Source organism: Pseudophryne corroboree, chromosome 1 (assembly GCF_028390025.1).
Source record: "Pseudophryne corroboree isolate aPseCor3 chromosome 1, aPseCor3.hap2, whole genome shotgun sequence".
NCBI classification, from domain to species: Eukaryota; Metazoa; Chordata; class Amphibia; order Anura; family Myobatrachidae; genus Pseudophryne; species Pseudophryne corroboree.
The window spans coordinates 277,638,538-277,663,303 of NC_086444.1; the positions used below are offsets into that span (position 1 = coordinate 277,638,538).

At 43.7% G+C, this 24,766-nt stretch overlaps 1 protein-coding gene across 1 annotated transcript in view; it reads left to right on the forward strand.

The window, feature by feature from the left end:
* The first annotated feature begins 786 nt into the window (after window positions 1-786).
* ZNRF3 (zinc and ring finger 3) overlaps window positions 787-24,766 on the forward strand; it is a 242,798-nt gene continuing 218,818 nt past the window's right edge. The window contains exon 1 of the mRNA XM_063964298.1: window positions 787-1,376. Coding sequence (XP_063820368.1) covers window positions 1,158-1,376 — 219 coding nt within the window. The 5' untranslated portion in view covers window positions 787-1,157. The remainder of the gene's footprint in view (window positions 1,377-24,766) is intronic.

Sequence of the window (24,766 nt, forward strand, 5' to 3'; positions counted from 1 at the left end):
ATCCCGAGATTGACCACCATACTGGGAAGGGGGGGGGGGGGGGTGTCCCCTGGATGATATAGTAGTATTAACAATGGAAAACTGATCTGTTTGTTAAAAACAAAAACAGGAAGAATGAATGCTGGACAACTCTGAAACTGTAGATGTTAGAGCTATTAATGCTTTTGAGATTCAACAGGACCATTACCTCCTATATTATTATTTGTCAGAACAAATCTAGGATTAAAAAATAAATAAATACACAAATCCCAATAATGACAAACAGCAGTTGAAATGAAACAAATGCTAGCACAAAAATAGATAGTAAAAAAAACAACTGCTTGAATATTATACGATTAAGAAAACCTTGTTGTCTAAAGATCGATGTGAATGGACTGCCAGTGGTGTAGTAGCCCTGACTCCCGCCTCCATAGTGTGTGTGTATGTGTGTGCTCTCCCAGCCTCTCACCGATCAGGTGTCCTCACTACAGAGTTCTCCCTTTGATCTTTGTACTCCCACTACTTTCCCTCTCTGTCACTCCCCTCCTCCCCCTGCACAGCACAGTGTACGGGTAATGGAGGAGACACTGTAGCTCCTGGAAATAACAAACAATCCAGCAATAAGAATAATAAGAAGTTGCTGCTCTTCCCTCTCCGCCTGCTGCCGCTCCTACTGCTTATTACAGTACTTGTGTTCCTCTGTCTCCGCTCACTGGCACCCCCCTCCAGGCCTGGGAGTGGATAGAGCGGGGTCAGACAGATTTGCTGGGCGGGGACAAACCCTTTTGGGTTTAAAAAAAAAAAAGGAAAAAAAAAAAGAAAGAGAATCACGTGGATGAGATGAAAGGGATGCCGCCGCCTGGCAGGGAGAGAGAGGGAGAGGGGAACAGCAGCAGCAGGGAGAGAGAGAGGATCTCTCAGCCATGTAACTAGTGACAAAAGCGGCGATGGTGAGATGATCGGGCTGCTGCCTCCGATGTGATCCCTCCTCCTCCTGCAGCAGCAGCGGGGATCTGGTGGTGATCGGGGCCGGGATCTCTCGGCTACAACCGCTTGGAATCCCGTGGTGTGTGTTTGTGTGCGGCCGGATTACCCCGAGCAGCGGATCTCCCCAGCGCCCAGCCCCGCAACCACTTTGACATTATGTTCCTGTCGCCCCTGACCCCCCATCCTGCGAGATGAAGCAGCCCTGGATCCAGGGGAGCCGGCCCCTGCTCTGGCTGGGCTTGCTGCTGGCTGTGGCCCCCGGGGGGTCCCTGGCTAAGGAGACTGCCTTTGTGGAAGTGGTTCTGTTCGAGTCCAGTCCCAATGGAGATTATAAAACCCACACTACTGAGTTACAGGGAAGGTTCTCCCGGGCTGGAGCCACAATCAGCGCAGAGGGGGAGATCGTGCAGGTAAGGGATAGCTACTGGCATGGGGAGCTCACCGGGGAACCCCCCGCAGCCACTCTGTGCGGGGGTCCGGGCTGCAGAGGGGGCGATCATGTAGGATCTTGTGCACATTCCTGCCTGCTAAGCCCCCTGCCCTCTCTGCTGCTGCATGCCGGAGACAGAGCAGAAACTTTCCTCACTGGCAGCAGGGGGTGGGAGTGATTTAGGAAGGGGGCAGTTTGTGTAGTACTTTGGTCACAAGATGGCTTCTATACTACTGAGTTGTGTGTACCTCATTGACAATAGGGACGGTGTGAGTGTTGTGCTCAGGAGCGCTGCCAGCTCTCACAGCTCCATGTCCTGTCTGCCCCATCCATGTATCTGTCTCCTGTGGCTCCTGTAAAGCCAGTGCAGAGTGCCAGTAACACCATTCCACTTATCTGCTGTAGATGTCATTCTATGACGTGCTCATTATAATATATACATGGTTTTCTGGTTCATAGACGTGGAGTTTGTGTATTTGTGGGCATGGCAGAGTGATAAATAGCCTGTTACAGTTTTATTCCATATCTTGAATTTGTGGATTTACATTGATCCTGTTGACAATAGTTTATTATAAGGCAGGCAGATACCATGTCAGAGGCTGTCTGTCACATGGCTGCACTCAGATGTTTACTTCTCATACAATATCCTGGATAAGAGAAATGCCAATTTAATAGGTTTTGTCTAGACTACATCTACTGGAATCCTAACCATCAAAGAAGTCTCTGTGTTGTTAAATTGGATGTGGATTTGATTTCAAACACAATTTCGTTCTACTTTTGTGCCAAACTGGATTTTTATTTTTATTTTTTTAATCAGGGGGAGGGGGTTCCATTTTCTGGAAGCCCATGATCTTTTCTGCATGTAAAAGCAATGGGAATTGTTTTAGAAGACTATAGCCTAGGATAATCTTTCACAAAGGCACTTGCCTGCAAGATAGAAGTTGGGTTAATAGCAGTGTACATTGCATAGAGTTAACCCTTTCGGTGCTGCAAGGGACATCTGTGGAAGGGTTGTTTGTAAGGTCAATAGTGTAATAATACCCAGACTGTACAACAGCACACAACTGCTTTATACTTACTTTTAAAGTGGTGATTGACTGGCACAGAATAAAGGCCTGTTTGGATTTTTCTTTCTCTGTGCTATGCTTTTTTTTAATGCCATGTGCTCTGCAGTCTTCACTGGCCGCACATTCAATTTCCATAATAAGAGTGCAAGCTCTGCAGGTGAGAAAAGCTTGGACACTGGGTTGCACACTAATAATGTAGTCACAAATGACTTAGAAAAAGTTGCTCGTTCACACAGGTGGAAATGTAACATCCTGTTCCTTGACTATTTGCATGGATTTATGTTTGTTTTATAAAGTTGAATAGGTGTTTGACTTTAATATTAACATTCTTAAGACTTTACATGTTTAAACCCTGTGGAGTAAATTGCAAGCAGTCTTGTTATAAACACAGTAGGGTGAGCCTAGAGGGAATTCTGACACATACATGAAACTAAGGTCAGAGACATTCAGTCTTTTATTAACCTTCCAGGGCTCTAACAAGCTAGATATAGGTATATTACATTAGATACATAATATTACATTTAGTTTGTTATGCACAATTTGCTATTTTGTTGCCTACATAATAACAATTAATTCCTTAAATATTTGTGAGCATCTAAAACAATCTGCTTATTCCCCTCCACAACACAATAGTACTGCAGCTACTACATCCATGTACTGCAGCTAAAATTTCACTTGCTCAGATTGTAAGCTCACATTAGAAGGGTCCTCTTCTCTGGTGTGCTTTTCCTTACCTAAACCATCACGTTCGCTCTGCCCACAACATTACCAAGCCTTTGGGTTTGGCCTCCCCTCTGTATGTTTGGGTACCATGACTGACTGCTGCTGCAGAACTGTTTATAAACCATGTCTTCCAATTTTTTTGTAATGTAAGTCACTTTTTCTCTTGTTCTGTACATACTGTCTCATTTTATGTACTCTGCAAGGTGTGCCGACCCCTTGTGACGCCATATAAATAAAGGACGATGATAATATCAACAACGCTATAGCCTATACCATGGGTCTTCAACCTGCGGCCCTTCAGCTGCTGCAGAACTACACATCCCAGCATGCCCTGCCTCAGTTTTAAGATGCCTTAATAGCAAAACTGTGGCAGGGCATGTTGGGAGTAGTTGAAGACCCATGTATATACTATGGAAGGAATTATATATATATATATATATATATATATATATATATATATATATATATATATATATATATTTAAAACTTACAACAGATAAAGTGAATGTCATAGATATTCCATTCATTCATTCATTGTCTCACTAATGCATTTTTATGGTCAAGGGCTGAAAGCGAGCTATCTCTAATCTAAAAATGAAAACTCAGATCCGGTGTGGATTCATCTTCATGAACTGGTTGGTTCTTTGAATCGATTACTGTTAGAATGGTTTTAAGAAATGCATTTTATGTAAAAGTGCAGAATCCTGTGATCTTTGCTTGTTAATCGCACACTTAGCAATGTATAACATGAGCTTTCTATGTGTATGCTGCAAGGAGCAGGATTATCAGCATTTCTTCAGCTTCAGCACAGCGAAAGCCAATAGTAATGCAGCATCTGAGAGTATGAGATGTGAATTAAATGAGAGCATGATCTGATTACTGCTGGAAGTGCGAGGACCTATTGTTGAGAGCAAACACTGGAGGGATCTGCTTTGTGTTAGGTTTTTCCTGTAACTGATACCTACATCCTTCCTCATGCTAATCATTAGCTGTGAAACTAGATACACAGTAGTGGACTTGATAATGTATATTTGGACAGTGATTTCTCCGATTTTTTTTTTTTTTTTTTTTTTTTCTTCTTTTTTTCTTTTCTTTAATAGTAGTGTGCGAACAGAAGTGACCTAGTTGTTCCCAGGTGTGGATTTATAGTGTTGGAGGGGATATAAAATGTCATCAGAGTTTACGGAGCACAGGTGGAAGTGTACATTTCTTTTAGTTCACATGGATAGAAATGCAAGTCATGTTCATAGTGATCTGTTTGGTGAATGGGTAACAAGTAATTTGGATACATTAATTCTAACTTAAGCAGGGTACACAGTAAGATGATGTGACCCGGCGGTGGGTCTGGCACAGGCAAGTCCCATATGGGGGGGGGGGGGGGGGGGGGGGGGTCAGGGTCATGATGCATTTGGCAGCATTGCCCTCAATAGTAACATAGCTAGATTGAGCTGCATGCAGGTCCGACGGGCAATGTCGCCAACAACACTCATCGTCTGCGACATAGTGTGTACACACTGGACAATTCCATCGGAATCGGCCACATCATTAACAAAAATCATCTAATGTGTACATAGCTTAAGACTAATGCAAGACAGGATGCATCATTTATACTGAGAATAATATGGGGTATATCAGGGCTGGCCAAACCAGTCCTCAAGATCTACCAACAGTTCACATTTTCCAGACCACCTAGCTAGTACACAGGTGTAGTCATTACCAATTAAGATGTGCTGCATTCATTCCTAACTGACAAGCCTACAGATCTCCAAGAGGCCTGGAAAACATGACCTGTTGGTAGATCTTGAGGACTGGTTTGGCCAGCCCTGGGGTATATTCATTTGAATTCGGATCCTCTCTGACACATCACTATTCAGTGCTGGCCATTTCCGACAATGCAGATTCGACTTGATAACAAGTCAAATCTACATCAGCGGCAAACTGTCAAACAGCCGCATTTTCAACATAAACATGTGGATCGGTGGGTAACTTGGCGATACACGTGTTTTCCGACAAGTGCCGGTTTTCTCAACAGTCGAAAAAACTTCACTTTCATTGAATAGGTCGAATGCACATTCAGCCTAAAAACTGTGAAAGTGCAGTTTTTCTGACTGTCTGAAAAAACGGCACCAATTGAATACTCCCCTTTGTGGTGTTGTGAAAGTGATGGGAGGTACAAGTTATAAGAGTTGGAGGCAGTGGAATGTTTGAGTGGCTTGTATTTTGCATGGCTGGTTGTGTTTCTCTGTCTCATTGGCAGGCATCACTGTACCAAACGAAAGAATAATGGTCATTTATGACAGTGCATGTGCAATGCTCATCTTGTCTTGCGCATGGAAACTGCTAGAGTATGGGAAAGTTCATTTCAGGGTGGCATCCTCTTTACTTGGGAACCACATAGCACATTTCCCTGCTGAAGGATGCATGGTTTTTCCCCATGTCCTTGAAGACATCAGAAACCGGGTATCCTCCGATTCATTCCTTAGGAAGCTTTTTCCAGCTTCCATTGAAAGCACATTTTTGTGAAAAGCTTCAAGCACATAAATGACACATGTAATAGACATTCCCAGTGGCCACTTCTCCTCATGATTATTTTATAACTTTCTGCTAATAATGTGGCAATGCAGCTTTAAGATGGCAAAAGTGAGCAATATTTTAGAAGAAACGTAAGAAAAGATCAAATGAATTAAGGATGTTTCCACTAATTTCACCATATACCACAAATATGTTGAAAACCAGCGGTGTGCACCTCTGTAAAAAGGAGCATTTTTAGTCAATATAAAGCATACGTTAAGTCTTCGGAACTGACTAGCAATTTCTGTGCAATGACTTAAAACCAATATGAACATTTAATGGATACATAATTTGCTCTTATCAAAGAAACCTTGTTGAAAATTTTACAGCTCAGTCATGGTTGTGGTTGGATGGAAAATGCAGTTGTCCTTGAATTATTTTTGCAATAACAATGAAAAACTGTCTGGATATTTCAGGCATTAATCACTGCTAATGACTGTCAGTTAACCATCAATACCAAAACCTAATTTTGCTAGTCTGAGGGACTTTCAAAATTAGTGTCTTCCGGATATCCCTGGGGAGAATATAATTGTCTGTTCCTCAAACCTCAGTGATGAAACCTTTTCCTAATCTTTTTTTGGTTTATCCCAAAACATACTGGTAATAAATAAATTAATAATAACATTCCCGAGCTGTATGTAGACATGGGTACACTTATTTGTGTGTAATGGAAGCTAGGGTTTCTGGATGCTTGTGTAGTGTGACAGTATTGCTAGCAAGTGTATTACTATATTGACCATCTACCTATGCCGGAATCACGACGCTGCTCGGAATGCTGGTGCCGGGATTACAAACGAGTCAGTGCCGGCCTGCCGGAGAGGTATTTTTCCGGGGGTGGGGTTAGGTTTAAGCTGCCGAGGGTGGGGTTAGGTTTAGGCTGCGGGGGGTGGGGTTTGGTTTATGCTGCGGGAAGGAGTGTGTTAGGTTTAGGCACCCATGGGGAGAGTTAGGTTTAGGCTGCGATAAGGGAGAGTTTGCGGGGGAGGGTTAGCATACTTACCTGACACCTGTTGGGATTCTAACCGTCGGGATGCCGCTGTCAGTTTTCTGACTGCCAGCATCCTGACCGCCTGCATTTCAGCCCCAACCTCATGCACAGTACTGTCTTGTTGATTCTCTGAGCACAATTCCCATCAAGTCATATTTGCATAACTATTTCTGAACTTTGAATTTTAATTAATTCTTGACCATAAATACTTTTTATAAGGTCTATAGAAAAGGAACAGATGGCGTGAATGGCATCTAACCTGCAGATTAATATGAAATGTATTGTGCATGTAGAGACCATACCGAAAAATAGAGACAAATCTGTGAAAACTGAGAGCTATATTTTGTATGCTGCTTATAAGACAAAGGTAAGGACAGTAGTCCGGTACTTATGGGTGGATCCAAATGCTCTCAGATACCATCCCGCCCCTTGTTTACCACATTTTTTTTGTCTTGCTCCCTCTAAGCCTACCTTGATTTTTATTTTTAAATGTACTTGTGGCCTGATTCAGAGGCGCAACCAGTGTAGTTTTTTTTTTTTTTTTGCAACTGTCTATGCGTAGCTATTGAATAGTGATGGCGAATACCAAGAGGATTTATTTGTAAAGGGAGTGATGTAGTCAGCATTTGGGGGAGGCAACTGGGGTGGCTAGAAAAATGCAGGCATTTTGGGACTGTTTTATGGGGGTAATTCAGAGTTGATCGCAGCAGCTAATTTGTTAGCAGTTGGGCAAAACCATGTGCACTGCAGGTGGGGCAGATGTAACATGTGCAGAGAGTTAGATTTGGGTGGGTTATTTTGTTTCTGTGCAGGGTAAATACTGGCTGCTTTATTTTTACACTGCAATTTAGATTTCAGTTTGAACACACCCCATCCAAATCTAACTCTCTCTGCACATGTTATATCTGCCCCCCCCTGCAGTGCACATGGTTTTGCCCAACTGCTAACATTTGCTGCTGCGATCAACTCTGAATTACCCCCTATGTGTGTTCCCTAGATAAATACTGCAAATTAACTTGCAGCTGAAGAGGCCCCTGACGTCTTTGAACAACTGTTCAGTCTGAGACGGCTTAGAGGTCCGATAGTACAACCAATGCTCCCACTTATGTACGGGATGTGAGTTGCCCATAGTAGGCGTGTCTGTGCACAAGACGACAGCTGAGCCATTGGCCTATATTCGCAAGTACCCTGCGAGCGAAATCGCAGCTGAGCATGTAACTGCCTGTGTCTCTGAATAAGGCCTTGGTACAATTTGCCTCTGTGTTTTTTTTTTTTTGTAGTTCAAATGCAGGGTGTTTGCTATTAATATTAATAATAATAATAATAATAATAATATTATTAACAACAACCCAATAAAGAAAACTATTTGGATGGAAGATCTTGAGATTCCAAGATCAGTTCTCCTTTTCCATATATGTGTTGTCAGACCCCTGCTTTGTAGTGCCTACACAGACTTGGAACCATTTGAATATATACCATACCATGGTAGAATTACTTTTACGGTCTTTCTACAGTGATAATTGTGTACTCTCTGTGGGAATGGGGAGTATGTGTCCATGTGAGCTGGAAACACAAAGTTCTGCTAAGATGAGTTTGTCCAATGTCCAGGGGCTGGCTGGGCAGGGGACAGGGTGGCAGGGTGCCATCTGCCCCCCAGGCCAGTGCAATTTAAGTGTTCCAGGGCCACCTGACTGCAGATCCCCTGTGAAAAGCTGGGCCGCTTGCTTGAGTTTGCCTCCCCCAGGCTGAAAGTTGCCAGCCAGCCCCTGTCAATGTCCTTGCATAATAGAGGCAGGATGGAGTTTGTCTATGTTCTCACACGACACAGGTACTGTAGGATGAGTTTGTCTATGTCAGAGGTTCTCAAACTCGGTCCTCGGGGGCCCACACAGTGCATGTTTTGCAGGTCTCCTCACAGAATCGCAAGTGAAATAATTAGCTCCACCTGTGGACCTTTTAAAATGTGTCAGTGAGTAATTAATACACCTGTGCACCTGCTGGGTTACCTGCAAAACATGCACTGTGTGTGCCCCCGAGGACCGAGTTTGAGAACCTCTGGTCTCTGTCCTCGCATAAAACAGCTAGGATGGAGTTTATTGCAGTGCATTATGGCTGAAGGATCTTGAGATAGATTTTTATCTGGGAATAAATCAGAACATTACTGTTAATAGCGGGAAACATTCTAGGTCATTGTGAACTATTCACTGCATAATATCATTATTTATGACACGCAATCATTTGCTGTAAAACAGGGAGACATCAGAGACATGCACTGAGGCTGAAGGTGAGTGGGGCCCGTCACTAGACCTTCCAATCTAAAAGCAATGTGTGAGTGGATACAAAAAAACAGCTTACTATGTTGCATACTGGTCCAAGTACAATCTAAGGGTCCCAAAACTATATAATCCTGTTTCTCCAACCCGACCGGAACCGCCGATGATCGGTAATCCATCAGGGAATATTCTTCGGTTTAAAAATCCCCTGATATTTTTTTTTTTTTTTTTAAACTTAATTTAATATTTTAAGTTTAATATTCCCGATTTCCAGGGATTGGGAAATTGCGGCAATATGCCACTAATTTATGGCGGCCCTAACCTATTACAGCTCTTTCAGATGTGGAATAGACTGTATTTTTATTTTATTAGAAGCTTCATTTGCTACTTTTAGTATTTTCACTCTTTATTTTTTTTATTTTACTGTAAATGAGTTCTTAGGGGGGCATTCATTTGCTTAAAGTAACGGGAGCTATTCAGTTGTTTGAGCCACTAGGCGAGAGTGCTGCGGGTGCCCATCACTTATCGCCGATGTCGCTTCCAAACCACACAAAGTTGCTGCTCCCGTCTCCAGAGACAGTTCAGGCTCCCAAAGCCCAGAAGGGGAGAGCTGGTTCTTGAGGGCATTTAGATCCACCCATAAGTACAGGCCAACTGACCTTTCATTTGTCTTTGTATGCACCATGCAAAATAAAATATAGTTCTCAGTTTTCACAGATTTTTTTCACAGGACTGTCCGAATGCACAATAAATTTCACCTCAATCTGCAGGTTAGCGTTAGATGCCATTCTTTAATATCTGTTATTTATGAGCGAGAATTAATTAAAATACAACTAAGTATAGAAGTTTATTTTGCTTTGTTTACTATGTATTTTTAGTATTTAGATTTTTTTTAAAATTTTACTGCAAATGAATTGAGTTCATAGGAGTCATTCAATTGTTTTGACTCTAAAATGACATGAGTTATTCGATTGTGCCACAGGTGCCCATCACTTATCGCGGATGCTGTGCCCAAAATGCAGGGGATTAGCCGCGTATAGTGGCTTCTCTTGTCTAAAGACAGTCAAGGTGTCCAAAAGCCCTACACTGGGAGAGTGCAAGCAGAAATCTGCGATAAAGGATGGGTGCCCGCGGCACATGGTCCCAGCATCTCAAACAATTGAATATCTCATCAGGTGTGTGTGTGTGTGTGTGTGTGTGTGTATGTGTATATATATGGAACGCATGCGGCTCCGGAGCAGCAGCGCCAGTTCCTTCACTGCTATTTACGTAGGGAGTATCTTTGGTGGGCTAATCGACCGCACAGGGCCAGATTAGAGGCTGAATTGGCGCATTGGTTATTACATTTACTAAGGTTTAGAATTAACGTTTTTAACGGGTGCTCCCAGGATTTACGGCTACTTCCGGTCCGGGAGCTTTAAATAGAGACCCTGTGGCTGGCAACAGGTATGCAGCACAGGGACGCCACAGATTCTCCATAGCACAGTAAGTTATACCCTTAAGGGGATGGCTTATCCATTTGAAGCAGATGCTTACCATGTTTCTGCATTGATTATTTAGTGCATACATCAGTTTATACCCTGTGGCTGCATCTGGGTAACAGCAGCAGGACTTAGAGGTATGTGTTATGTGAGCACTATATGGTGATTTGACTTCACATTATACCACTCCCGGTCATTAGGTTAATTGTATGGTTTTCATTATTTTAGACGTATATGTATTTCCTCCAAGCATGAGATTGGTTTGGAACATACATCTGCTTATTTTACCTCCCCCCCCCCCCCCTATTGTGGTCATGTCTACCTGAGATGAGTTAGGCCCCATGGAGGTGAATTGATTATCACAGGTGGAGGTGGTGTGACACCATGTTGTTCTTACAGTTTTTCACCACTGATGTAGGTGGTGATGGGCTAGGATGTGGATATTAGCATGCAGTTGTCTTACACATAGATAGCATGATAAGATTTGAGTGTTATAAGGACTGGGAGACTGAGTTTCCTAATATGCACTTTTTTTGTTCTTGTTATAGATTTTTTTGAAGCCTATGAAAATTTGTTGTTGATACCTTGTTCATGTATTGCCGGTCTTGAGAAAGGTTCTCAATTGAACCGAAACGTCGACATTGAGGCTATCTATTGATCACAATAAAGCTTATGCTTTTATATTTGGACTGAACTATATCTGCGTGAGTGCACCTTCCACTTCGTGGAGAACATTGTTATTTCAGTGGACTGTCATGGTCTATTAGGAGCACCCGCCACATTGGAACCATTGAGATGAGAGTGCAGGATCTACTTGTATGTGTATATGTGTGTATGTGTATATGTGTGTGTGTGTATATGTATGTATGTATGTATGTATATGTGTGTATATGTGTGTGTGTGTATATGTATGTATGTATATGTGTGTATGTGTGTATATATATATATATATATATATATAATGTGTGTGTGTTCACTCTAGGAGTGAAAAGGGGCAGGGCGCCGGACTCAGGGGGGCACATGTGCGCGGCTGAAATGGGGGGGGCGGCCACGCAAATTAGGGGGCGTGGCCACGCCTCCGGCATTTTAGGGGGCGGTGCGGCCCACAGACGCTACTATAGAGAGCGTCTGTGGCCGCCGACGTCACTGTTGGGGGCGTGCCCAGCACCTCCGTCGGTGCTGGGCTTCCCCCAGCCCTCTCCCAATGCGTGAATGGATGCCGCGCGCATGCGCACGGCATCTATACACGCCGAGAGGGCAGGGAGCGGGCGGCTGTTCTAGCAGGGCGCCGCAAAAGGGGCAGGGCGGGTTTTGCCTGCTAAAACAGCCTAGAGTGAACTAATATATATATATATATATATATATATATATATATATATATATATATATATATATATATATATATATATATATATATATATATATATAGCAAGAAAAAACAACGTGGCACTCACGGCAAGTTTCTATAATCACAACCACAGCATGTAGCGTAGAGCAACGTTTCAGTGGCACCCCACTGTCGTCAGGCTTTATTAATAAAATGTTAAAACAGTCCTACCTTTATAGAACACCCACGTGTATGTTGTACAGATAGTCCGGACCCAGACTTCCGGACAAAAAAGCGGAAATGATGTGATAGTGCCGTCAGCGCACTGAAAGATCAAAGCCCATCACCATGGAAACCTGATTGTTAGAAGTAGCAGAACATGGATACTGATACAGCGTATAAGAGTTTGTAGCAATCATTAGACACATAGTGTTAAAATAAGTAACAGTAATATAACAATGACATAAATCAACATTGGCATACTGTAAAGGATAATTTGTATACTAAAATACATGTACGTTTACCCCACAATCCGAAAGTAAATCAAACAGGAAATTGATGGCTATCAGGTTCCCGGAAGTGATGTCACTTCCGCCCGGAGGACTTAAGATCCTATTGTTACCATAGTGTGATCGACATTATAAATTTAAAACAAATTTAAAACAAAATCCTAACATCAATTTCCTGTTTGATTGAAAGATTGATATGGGTATAAATATAGGATCAGTGTAGCATGTATCACTATACTCCTGAGGAAGTCCAGGCCGTGGGCAAAGGACGAAACGCGTTGAGTGTTTTATCGTATGGACGACTAATAACAGATAAGCTGTCTTTTATCTTTCATATTGTACGGGCAACCACTTTTATTTATGACCAATTTTTTGAAATAAATGTGTTTTTATTTGTTATGAAACATATTGCACTATTGGTCCCTTTTTTGCTTTTATCCTGTTTTATGTGAGATACAAACTTGGGAAAAGCACCACCAGGATTATCGTGATGAAAAATATCCCCATTACACACTGAAATACATGGTATTTTGCGATTCATTTAGGTGGTTGGAATTCCACCATACAAGGTACACCTTGAATTCACCAGGGTGTTATTGAAGGTGGAGGTCACATGTTTATATGAGTTAATGCACTAGGAGGCGCCTATTCTCATCTTTTGTTTTTTTTTTATATATATATATATATATATATATATATATATATATATATATATATATATATATACACACACACACACACACACACACACACACACACACACACACACACACACACACACACACACGTTGAGTATCCCTTATCCAAAATGCTTGGGACCAGAGGTATTTCGGATATCGGATTTTTCCGTATTTTGGAATAATTGCATACCATAATGAGATATCATGGTGATGGGACCTAAATCTAAGCACAGACTGCATTTATGTTACATATACACCTTATACACACAGCCGGAAGGTAATTTTAACCAATATTTTTTGTGACTTTCTGCAGTGAACAAAGTGTATCTACATTCACACAATTCATTTATATTTCATATACACCTTATACACACACCCTGAAGGTCATTTAATACAATATTTTTAATAGCTTTGTGTATTAAACAAAGTTTGTGTACATTGAGCCATCAAAAAACAAAGGTTTCACTATCTCACTCAAAGAAGTCCGTATTACGGAATATTCCGTATTTCGGAATATTTGGATATGGGATACTCCAACCTGTGTGTATGTGTGTATGTATGTGTGTGTATATATATGTGTGTGTGTGTATATATATATATATATATATATATATATATAATATTTTCATTTATGTTTCATTCCCAGACTGTGGGCACATTTTTATGTTCTGTGCGTGAACAAAATATGTTGGCGTAAATTAGGCTGTAGCAGTTTCCTTTGATGTTTTACTAGGTTAAGAATTCAGACATGTTTCTCTTGTTTACACATTATGGGGTATATTCAATTAGAGTTGGAAACTGCCGTCTTGTCGGAAAGACGACAGTATCTGACTGGAATAGGTCAGAAGGGGTTCCGACCTATTCAATCTGGGCTCAGTTTTTCCAACAAGTCGGGAAATCCGACTTGTCGAAATACATGCGGGTCCGCCGAGCCGCGTATACTGTTGGAAGCAGAGCCAAACCCAACAGGTTTTAGCCCAGTTTCCGACAATGTCATTCCGACTTTTAAAAAAAGTCGGATTGACACTTTCAGGAACGGGCCAAACCTGTCCGGTTTGGCTCGGCATTGAATAGAGAGCTGTCTGGTCCTTTCTGTCGGAAAGGACCTGACAGCAATTGAATATACCCCTTAAGCTAGCCATACATCAGACCAACTTTTCTCCAACACTCCAAACTTCCAACCATCCAACTTGTCTGTTCAACTAAAACCGTGCCCCATACATCTCACCAACTTTTTACCAGTGCTCCACACATCTAACCAACTTTTCATCAGACCAACCAACCTTCCAACTTCTGTCCAACTTGTGATGTCACCGAAGTAGGCGGACAGTGCCTTCCTACAGTTCTTCAGTTTTGTTTTGTTTTTTTCATTTCAAAACATGCAGAATTGTCTTTTTTTCAGTGAAACTGGGCTTTTCTTTCACCACCATACATTTATTAGATTTACTTATTTTTATACTGAACTATGGATACCAGCATGGTTGGGCTGCCAAGGCAAATTATATATATATATATATATATATATATATATATATATATATATATATATATATATATATATATATATATAATATATATCTCAGATGTAGATATTCGGCATTCCCAATGTAGTAAAATGTACAGCTTGCCTGGTGCCCTCCTGAGCTACAAAAAGCAAACATATCACAAATGATTGGCGGCACTCTAGGACTTTTCAAAAATCAAGAACATACGTGACCCTGTTCTGACAGCTTAACGTTTCAGTTTCGGTCATTTTCAATCTGCCACACTTTGCTGGCGGAATCTAATAAAAATTTTAAAAAAACATGTTTTTTTGGGGGGGTAATAGCATATCTATTTATATTAGAAGGGATTAGGTACTTGGTTTGTCTTTTTTGGAGGCACAAGTATTATTTGTATATTTTGAAAAAGATTATTATTATTTTTTTTTTTTTTTTTACATGGAATGGGAAAAACCCGAAAAAAAAATTGCGTGGGGTCCCCCCTCCAAAGCATAACCAGCCTCGGGCTCTTCGAGCTGGTTCTAAAAATCCGTGGGAAAAACGGACAGGGGATCCCCCGTATTTTTAAAACCAGCACCGGGCTCTGCGCCTGGTGCTGGTGCAAAAAATACGGGGGACAAAAAGAGTAGGGGTCCCCGTATTTTTTACACCAGCATCGCGCTCCACTAGCTGGACAGATAATGCCACAGCCGGGGGTCACTTTTATACAGTGCCCTGCGGCCGTGGCATTAAATATCCAACTAGTCACCCCTGGCCGGGGTACCCTGGGGGAGTGGGGACCCCTTCAATCAAGGGGTCCCCTTCAATCAAGGGGTCCCCCCCCCCCCAGCCACCCAAGGGCCAGGGGTGAAGCCCGAGGCTGTCGTCCCCCCCCCCCCCCCCCCCCATCCAAAGGCTGCGGATGGGGGGCTGATAGCCTTGAGAAAATTGAAAGAATATTGTTTTTTTCCAGTAGTACTACAAGTCCCAGCAAGCCTCCCCCGCAAGCTGGTACTTGGAGAACCACAAGTACCAGCATGCGTGAGAAAAACGGGCCCGCTGGTACCTGTAGTTCTAATGGAAAAAAAATACCCAAATAAAAACAGGAGACACACACCGTGACAGTAAAAATTTATTTCACACATGTCGACACACACATACTTACCTATGTTGACACGAAGCAGTCGGTCCTCTTCTCCAAGTAGAATCCACGGGTACCTGATAATAAAAGATAATTATACTCACCTGATCCAGGGTCCAGATTATAATCCACGTACTTGGCAAAACAACAAACCGAACACCCGGACCAAACGGACTGAAAGGGGTCCCATGTTTACACATGGGACCCCTTTCCACGAATGCAGAGACACCCTGGCGGGCGGGGGGGGGGGGGGGGGGGGCTGAATTACCGGTGCGGGCTGGAGCTGGCCCTGGTGGTGGTGAGTGGGAAGGGGTGCTGCGATCTTGGGGGGCAGTGACTGCAGGAGGGGAGCAGAGGTCCCGCGATTGCGGGTGATATGCGGGGGTGCCACGATTGCGGGTGATATGCGGGGGGTGCCGCGATCGCGGGTGGGGTGCGGGGGGTGCCGCGATCGCGGGTGGGGTGCGGGGGGTGCCGCGATCGCGGGTGGGGTGCGGGGGGTGCCGCAACCGCAGGTGGGGTGCCAGTGATCGGGGGTGGCGTGCGGGGGTGCAGCAATCATGGGTGGGGTGCGGGGGGCGCCGCGATCATGGGGTATCGCGGGAAGGGTGCCACTGCTGGGTGTCCTCCGCTACCACTGCCTGTGGTCTGTTGTGACAGGGGCAGCCCGGCAGCAGCGATGTACTGCCGTAGCTGCCCCTGGTCCTCCTCCCGCTCCGCCGCCGCTGCTGAGGGTCCCGTTGTGACAGGGGCAGCCCGGCAGCAGCGATGTACTGCCGTAGCTGCCCCTGGTCCTCCTCCCGCTCCGCCGCCGCTGCTGAGGGTCCCGTTGTGACAGGGGCAGCCCGGCAGCAGTGATGTACTGCCGTAGCTGCCCCTGGTCCTCCTCCCGCTCCGCCGCCGCTGCTGAGGGTCCCGTTGTGACAGGGGCAGCCCGGCAGCAGCGATGTACTGCCGCAGCTGCCCCTGAACCTCCGCCCGGCTCATGGTCCACAGTGCTGCCCAGCAGGCAGTGATGGTGACAGAAGTAGGTGGACACTGCTGGCCAGTGTCCGCCTACTTATCGTTCAGTTCTCCCTACACCTGAACGATTAGTTGGGAAAATCAAACAAGTTTGATTTTCCCAACTAGTTGGACAGACCGTTTCTGGACGTTTTCTAGGGTGTGGGAGCAAACGGCTGATCATCGTTTGCTCCCACACACTGCCAGATTATCGTTCCAACCAGAAATGAAAGGAGACCTCATTAGATGTTTGTCAATTCCTGATAATTTGAATAGCATTTGTTATTAGATGACCTTTCACTGTTTTTGAAGTGGTAATCATACAGTTTAAAATTATGCTACCTCAATTCTTTGATGCAATTTTCATCTTTATTTCCTTTCATATTTGAGTTAATTTACATAAAAACAAACTTTTCACCAGATTCAGGAGCATGATTCCTTGAAAATAATATATACAGTTTCTTGTGTTGAAATTGTGTATATTTGAGTTTTATGATCTGGAATTGAGAACCTTGGATTTAGCTTTCTATATTATAAGGATCTAAATTTCAGTCTAGAAGATGCAGACTTGCGATAAGGAGAGACCCTGCCCTTCCTTAGAGCTCTTAGTGGCTGCTAGTGTGACCTACACAGTGGGCGCAACCCATCCTCTGCCAGCAACAGTGTGAGCAGAAAAGCGGTACATGAACCTCCTCCCCCTGCGGCCCTCACTGCTGGTCACCTTAGTCAGGATCTCCTCTCTCTGGAACTGACATGGACTTCTTCTGGCAGGTCTGATATTGTCACGAATGCATAGTGTGGCATATGTCTGTGCCATTGGTTGCATTACCCAAGCATAAGGTGGCGAGAAACGGTTTGGGGGAGCATGAGGCTGTTGAGTCGTGGAAAGGTGCCTAATGAGGCTGTCGAGGCATTGTTGAGCAAGAGTGTGTTGGGGGGGGGGGGGGGTAGTACGAGGCTATATGGCACCCATAATAGCTAGAGACTCAGCGAATGACTAGCCTTATGGTTCCCAAACTTTTTTTGGAATCGCGGTGCCCAAGAGCATCAGATTTTTTTTATTTTTTTCAAGGCACCCCTAGGCCAAAAGTTTCTTATTTAGAAATTCAGTAATAGAAAAAAATGAAATTAGGTACATTTTATTTAGAGGTCATCCTTATGTTCAGTTATACCACTTTCACGTCGCATCGGGAGCCTGACACAGGAGCTCTCGGAAGCAACCCGCCTCAGGGGCCCCTTGCACACCGCTGACTGCAACCCGGCATATTGCCGGCTTGGTGACGCGCCGCCCGTACATAGAGAGTGAACGGGAGCAGGGTCACATTGACCGGCTCCCGTTCACACTGCACTGTGAGCCGGGTTGAACACAAGTTCAACCCTGCTCAAGAGCAGGGTTGAAATACCGGGTCACTGGTAATTCACACCACACCTGAACACGGGTTATGCGCGTTCATGGGTTAAATACCTGTGTTCAGAGGTGCTGGTGTGAAAGACGTATTATGTGGTGAGGGACAGTATTAGCTTCTGTTTATCCACATATTTTATGATGGGAAGCCACAAGCACTGGTCTTGCCTATTACATTGACCAAAAATTATTTGAATTGGTCCTTGACCACCAATCCAGGACACCTCTACGTGTGTCCCAAGGCACCCTAGGGTCCTATAGCACCCAATTTTGGAACTACTGGATTAGCCTAAAATACTAGGGTAGTAATATTTAGGCTATGCTGTGATTTTCAGTTATGCACGTGAAAAGGTCAGCATTACTAATGACGGTATTTGTTTGAACAAATGTACTACTACCTATAGGGGTATATGCAATTGCGGTCGAATTCCCGAAATTGTCGAATTTCGGGTCATTTTCGACCAAAAAAAAAAAATTCGCCTATGCAATTCAGTGCTTTCCGACCAAAAAACGGACTTTCAAAATTCGACTTTTTGAAATTCGAATTTTTGCAAATTCGACTTTTCTGCAATGATACAAGTGCTGCAATTCGACCAAAGCATATTCAATTCAAGTTTGGAAATTCGACAGCAGTGCTTTCAGACAGCAAATTTCGTCATTTTCAATCCGCCACACTTTGGAGGGTGAAAACAAATAAAAAAAAATTTAAACATGTTTTTTTTTGTGTTTTTTTTTTTTTTTTTTTGGGAATAGCAGATCTATTTATATTAGAAGGGATTAGGTACTTTTTTTTTTTTTTTTTTTGGAGGCACAAATATTATTTATATATTTTTTAAAATATTATTATTATTTTTTTTTTTTTATTGCTGGAACGGTAAAATCCTAAAAAAAAATGGCATGGGGTCCCCCCTCCAAAGCATAACCAGCCTCGGGCTCTTCGAGCTGGTCCTGGTTCTAAAAATGCGGGGGAAAAATTGACAGGGGATCCCCCCGTATTTTTAAAACCAGCACCGGGCTCTGCGCCTGGTGCTGGTGCCTAAAATACGGGGGACAAAAAGCGTAGGGGTCCCCCGTATTTTTAACACCAGCATCGGGCTCCACTAGCTGGACAGATAATGCCACAGCCGGGGGTCACTTTTATGCCGTGCCCTGCGGCCGTGGCATTAAATATCCAACTAGTCACCCCTGGCCGGGGTACCCTGGGGAAGTGGGGACCCCTTCAATCAAGGGGTCCCCCCCCCCCAGCCACCCAAGGGCCAATGGGCTGCGGATGGGGGGGCTGATAGCCTTTTGTGATCATGAAAAGAATATTGTTTTTTCCAGCAGTACTACAAGTCCCAGCAAGCCTCCCCCGCAAGCTGGTACTTGGAGAACCACAAGTACCAGCATGCGGGAGAAAAACGGGCCCGCTGGTACCTGTAGTACTACTGGAAAAAAAATACACAAATAAAAACAGGACACACACACCGTGAAAGTAAAACTTTATTTCATACGTCGACACACACATACTTACCTATGTTCACACGCCGACATCGGTCCTCTTCTCCATGTAGAATCCAGGGGTACCTGAAAATAAAAGTTCAATATACTCACCTCAGCCATGGTCCAGAGATAAATCCACGTACTTGGAGAAAAAAACAAAACGCAAATACCCGACCAAACGGACTGAAAGGGGTCCCATGCTGACACATGGGACCCCTTACCCCGAATGCAGAGAGACCTGTCAGTGACAGCTGTCACAGAAAGGTCTCTAAAGCCAATCAGGAAGCGCAACTTCGTTGCGCTCATCTGATTGGCTCTGCGCGTCTGAGCAGACAGCGCATCGCACAGCCCAGTCCATTATATTCAATGGTGGGAACTTAGCGGCTAGCGGTGAGGTCACCCGCCGGTCAGCGGCTGACCGGCGGGTGACCCCCCCGCTAGCCGCTAAGTTCCCACCATTGAAAGTAATGGAGCGGCTTTGCGATGCGCTGTCACATCACAGACAGCGCACAGCCAATCAGATGAGCGCCACGGAAGTAGCGCTTCCTGATTGGCTGAAGGGACTTCAGTGACAGGAGTCACGTGATGTCCCGGCATTCGGGAGAAAGGGGTCTGATGTGAAAGCATTGGACCCCTTTCTAGTCCGGTATGGATCGGTGTTCGTTTTTTTGTTTTGCCAAGTACGTGGATTATCTCTGGACCTGGATGTACCTCTGAACGCTGGAAGGTGAGTATAATTTTTTCACAGGTACCTCGGATCGTCGGAGACCGTGGCAGTCGGCGTGTCAACATAGGTAAATATGTGTGTGTCGGCGTGTGAAATAAAGTTTTACTTTCACGGTGTGTGTGTCCTGTTTTTTATTTGGGTATTTTTTTTCCAGTAGTACTACAGGTACCAGCGGGCCCGTTTTTCTCCCGCATGCTGGTACTTGTGGTTCTCCAAGTACCAGCTTGCGGGGGAGGCTTGCTGGGACTTGTAGTACTAATGGAAAAAACAATATCTTTTTATTATCACAAAAGGCTATCAGCCCCCCCATCCGCAGCCCATTGGATGGGGGGGGGACAGCCTCGGGCTTCACCCCTGGCCCTTGGGTGGCTGGGGGGGGGGGGACCCCTTGATTGTAGGGGTCCCCACTCCCCCAGCGTACCCCGGCCAGGGGTGACTAGTTGGGTAGTTAATGCCACGGCCGCAGGGCACGGCATAAAAGTGACCCCCGGCTGTGGCATTATCTGTCCAGCTAGTGGAGCCCGATGCTGGTGTTAAAAATACGGGGGACCCCTACTCTTTTTGTCCCCCGTATTTTTGGCACCAGCACCAGGCGCAGAGCCCGGTGCTGGTTTTAAAAATACGGGGGATCCCTGCCCAATTTTTCCCCTGCATTTTTAGAACCAGGACCAGCTCGAAGAGCCCGAGGCTGGTTATGCTTTGGAGGGGGGACCCCACGCCATTTTTTTTTCCGGGTTTTTCCCGTTTTTTCCCGTTTTTTAAAATCTCGGCAAAATCCGCCAAATCGGCCGATTTTCGCCCGCGATTCTGGCGAATCCGTTTTTCATTGAATATGGTGAATTCCGGAAGCCACCTTCCGGAATTCACCTGGCGAATTTAGTCAAATTAAAAAACGGCGAAAAATTGCCGCGATTCGCCGTGAATTGCATATACCCCATAGAGTAGAACAGAACTCAAAGTTTTTGGGGTTAACTTCTGAAAGAAATACATTTATAGTTGTGATATAACTAATACACACAAGCAAATCCAATGCATGGTTGAATCTTGAGATCCATTTACATCAACATTGTGCAATCAGAGTTTCTCTAAAGAATAATCTACATCGAAGGTTGTGTTGAGCATTTATTTTGGGGCGTTTGTGCTCTAAGTTTACACTGGCTCATTAACCGGTGTACACTCTCAATGCTCTGCATCACCTCAGACACCTTTTGCCATGTGTGTTTTCTGCGCTTTGTGCCAACTGTTTGCTCTCAACTCTAATCTCAACTGAGCTCTTATTAATACAAAATTAGCAATTTAAATAAGCCATTTAAAACTGTTTTATCCTGCCGAGCCGAGAGATAATGTCGGGAGTTGGCAAAATGAAGCAGTATTTTATTCTCTACAAGGCTTTCATAACACTTATCTAAACTCCCTTTCAAGTCCTTCAGCTATTTTTTTTTTTTTTTTTTTCAATAGACAACAGTAATTTACAGAAAATTTACTAAGATTACAATTTAATATATTCGAATTTACAAACTATTTTTTTTTTCTTTCTTTGAGGCACTTAATACAGTGATAACGTAGATATCTGGGAGAAAGATGTTATTAAAGACTATAGCGTCCCCATGTTACGCAGCGGAGTACAAAGAAAATTGAATAATTTACATCCGCACCTTCCCCATTGGAGCTAGCAGTCTTTTGCTACCACACTCATGGGGTCCATTTCGCCAGCGGCCAATTAACCTACCAGTAAGTTATACTGTAGGGGTAAGCAGGGCAACAGGAGAAAACTCTCACAAACGTGGAACATACAAACTCTACACAGATTATAATTATTTTTTAATGCAATCCGCATGAAACTTCTTATGACCAGATGTGTTTCCTGTGCATACTGCATGCGTTAGAAGCGCTGCATGTCTATCACATGCAAGCCTTCCAACACCGCTTAGTGACCTACCTCAGTGTTTGTTTTTATGATCGTTGTGTGTATGACATACATTAGATGAAAGAAAAAAACGAAGGCACTTTTCCATAATTTACGATTGTTTGTTTTCTGAAATTTTAAAGTAGACCTGACAGTGACGGGTATTTTGTGGGTTGAATCAGAATTTAGCCGATCAGTTCACTATGGAAAAGTGTCACACACTGCTCAGTGAGCCCACTAGCATTGATAGGCTGCAGTCACATGAATCTAGCGGTTCAATACACAAAATGGTTTCCATAACGATGTATCCACAGGGATTTATTTTCTTCTTTTTTTTTTTTCCTTCCTGTGTAAGTATGTTCAAAAATATAATGTGTAGGACGGGCAGAGAGAATTAAAGGTAATCGTCTGAATACATTGACACAGATTTCACCTCCTATTAGGTGTATATCATATAAATGTACATCAACAGTTATATTTTATTTGGTGTAACATTTATGTTGTGACACGTTTTATTTCCCTCTGGTTTGTCTGTCTGCTGTCTGCTTAATTTCTCCAACTGCAAGTGGCATTTCAGAAGGGAATGTAGAAGTGTCAATATAACATAAAATAGAAATTAGTTTGGTGCCCCCATTGTTGGTAGATCCACTGGTAATTTAGTGTTCTGTTCAGAATATGTTCTTACAATGAAATATTTACGAATAAAATAAATAAATAATAAAATATATATATATATATATATATATATATATATATATATATATATATATAAAAATTATATTATATTTATGTAAACTTTTAATGGAAGTGCCTTAGATGCTGTTATACAGCATACTTGATACACATACCTTTTTATATTGTGTGAATATCCTGATTACACTGATGTTGCACTTAAGGTTAGCTTAGCATGTAAAAATAGTGATTTCGTTTTATGGCGCTTTTGACTCTAAGGAAGGGGGAGGGATTCATGTTCTGTAAAGCGGGTCTGTGTAATAGGAGCACACATTTCTTCTCCCAGCCTCCCGATGTGCGAAAAAAGTCCATTGTTTGGGCACGATAGCAGGACTTTAGACAGGTTTTGTGGCTTAACTTGGTGCTTTTAGGCACAATAATTAATAGGCTCCCAAAACAATTGAATTGCTCCTTCAGGTGCACATTAATTGGCGTGGAACCCAAAATATTTGGATTACAACCCCACCACCGTGCACACAAAATAATAAGAAAAACCCTTTGTCCTATGTTTGAGGATGACTATATTAAAGGGAAAAGCACGTGAGGGGTGGGGGCCCTGCTCGTGAGAGCTTACATTCTGAAGGGGAGGGGCAGACAGACAGTGGGGACACAGATGGGGTAGACAGTGAGCATGGAGCAGCAGAGGGTTAGGATGAGAGATGGGGTAGAAGTGAGCATGGAGCAGCAGAGGGATAGGATGAGAGATGGGGTAGAAGTGAGCATGGAGCAGCAGAGGGATAGGATGAGAGATGGTGTAGAAGTGAGCATGTAAGGCACAGCTGGGTTTGATGAAGGAGTGGGTCTTGAGAGACCTAATTATTATGTTTTTCCTTTCTGTTTTTTTTCCCTTCCATGTTCATGCTACCAATATAAATCGCCCCAAGGGAGAAGTACAGTGCTGAATTCAGCTGAGCCATGATTTCATCTGAAATCCCAACCTGGTGAGCATGGTCTGTCCACTACAATGCTTTGTGTTCCAAAACATTAGTGGTAGTAGCTTCGGTGTTGAACGCAATTGGACAGTGTGTTAATGCTACGCATCCGCTTGAGTTGCACTGCACATACATCCCGATTGTTTCTGTCAGGGGTCGCAGAATGAAATGAGTTACTTAGAAGGGGACATGTACTAAGCAGTGATAAAAGTGTAGAATTGAGCTAGGGTAGAAGTTGCCCATGGCAACCAATCAGCATTGATGTAACATTTATAATTTGCATACTATAAAGATATACAGAGCAGCTGAATGGTTGCAATTGGCAACGTCTCCACTGGCTCACTTCTCCACTTTTACCACTACTTAGTACATGTCCCCCAGAGAGCGGCAATGTCAGTGGGCCTTCCTGGTAGGCAATGGGATTGGCTGTTTGGATGTGGGTATGTCCAAAGATGCAGTTGCACTGGCACGTCAGCCATGTTCTGACGGGCATTCTGAGCAACTATAGGGCTGCTCTGATGTTCTCACCGGAGTCCATACTTCTCAAAAATGTGTTGTTATAGGAGAAGTAAAACCACTCTTAAATGCCCCATACACTTATGCGACATGTCCGACCGCCATGTCGCAGACTATCGCCCCGGCAGCTTCCTGGGTGGCAGGATCGCCCAAGACACATCGTATGCTGTCCTCTTGCATACGATGTTTCTTGGGCGATCCCAGCCATGCCTGCAGGGTCGGACGTGATCGCTAGTGCAGCACGATCAATCTGGAGGATCTGATCTGATGCTCACGGGAACGCGCATCGGATCGGAAACGCCTCCAAAATGCCCGATTTTCATCCGATATATATCAGGCAGAATGCCCGAAATCGGGCATTATCGTTCTAGTGTATGGGGCCCTTTACGTTAGTATCAAGGCTATGTATTATTTTACTGTTCAGTAT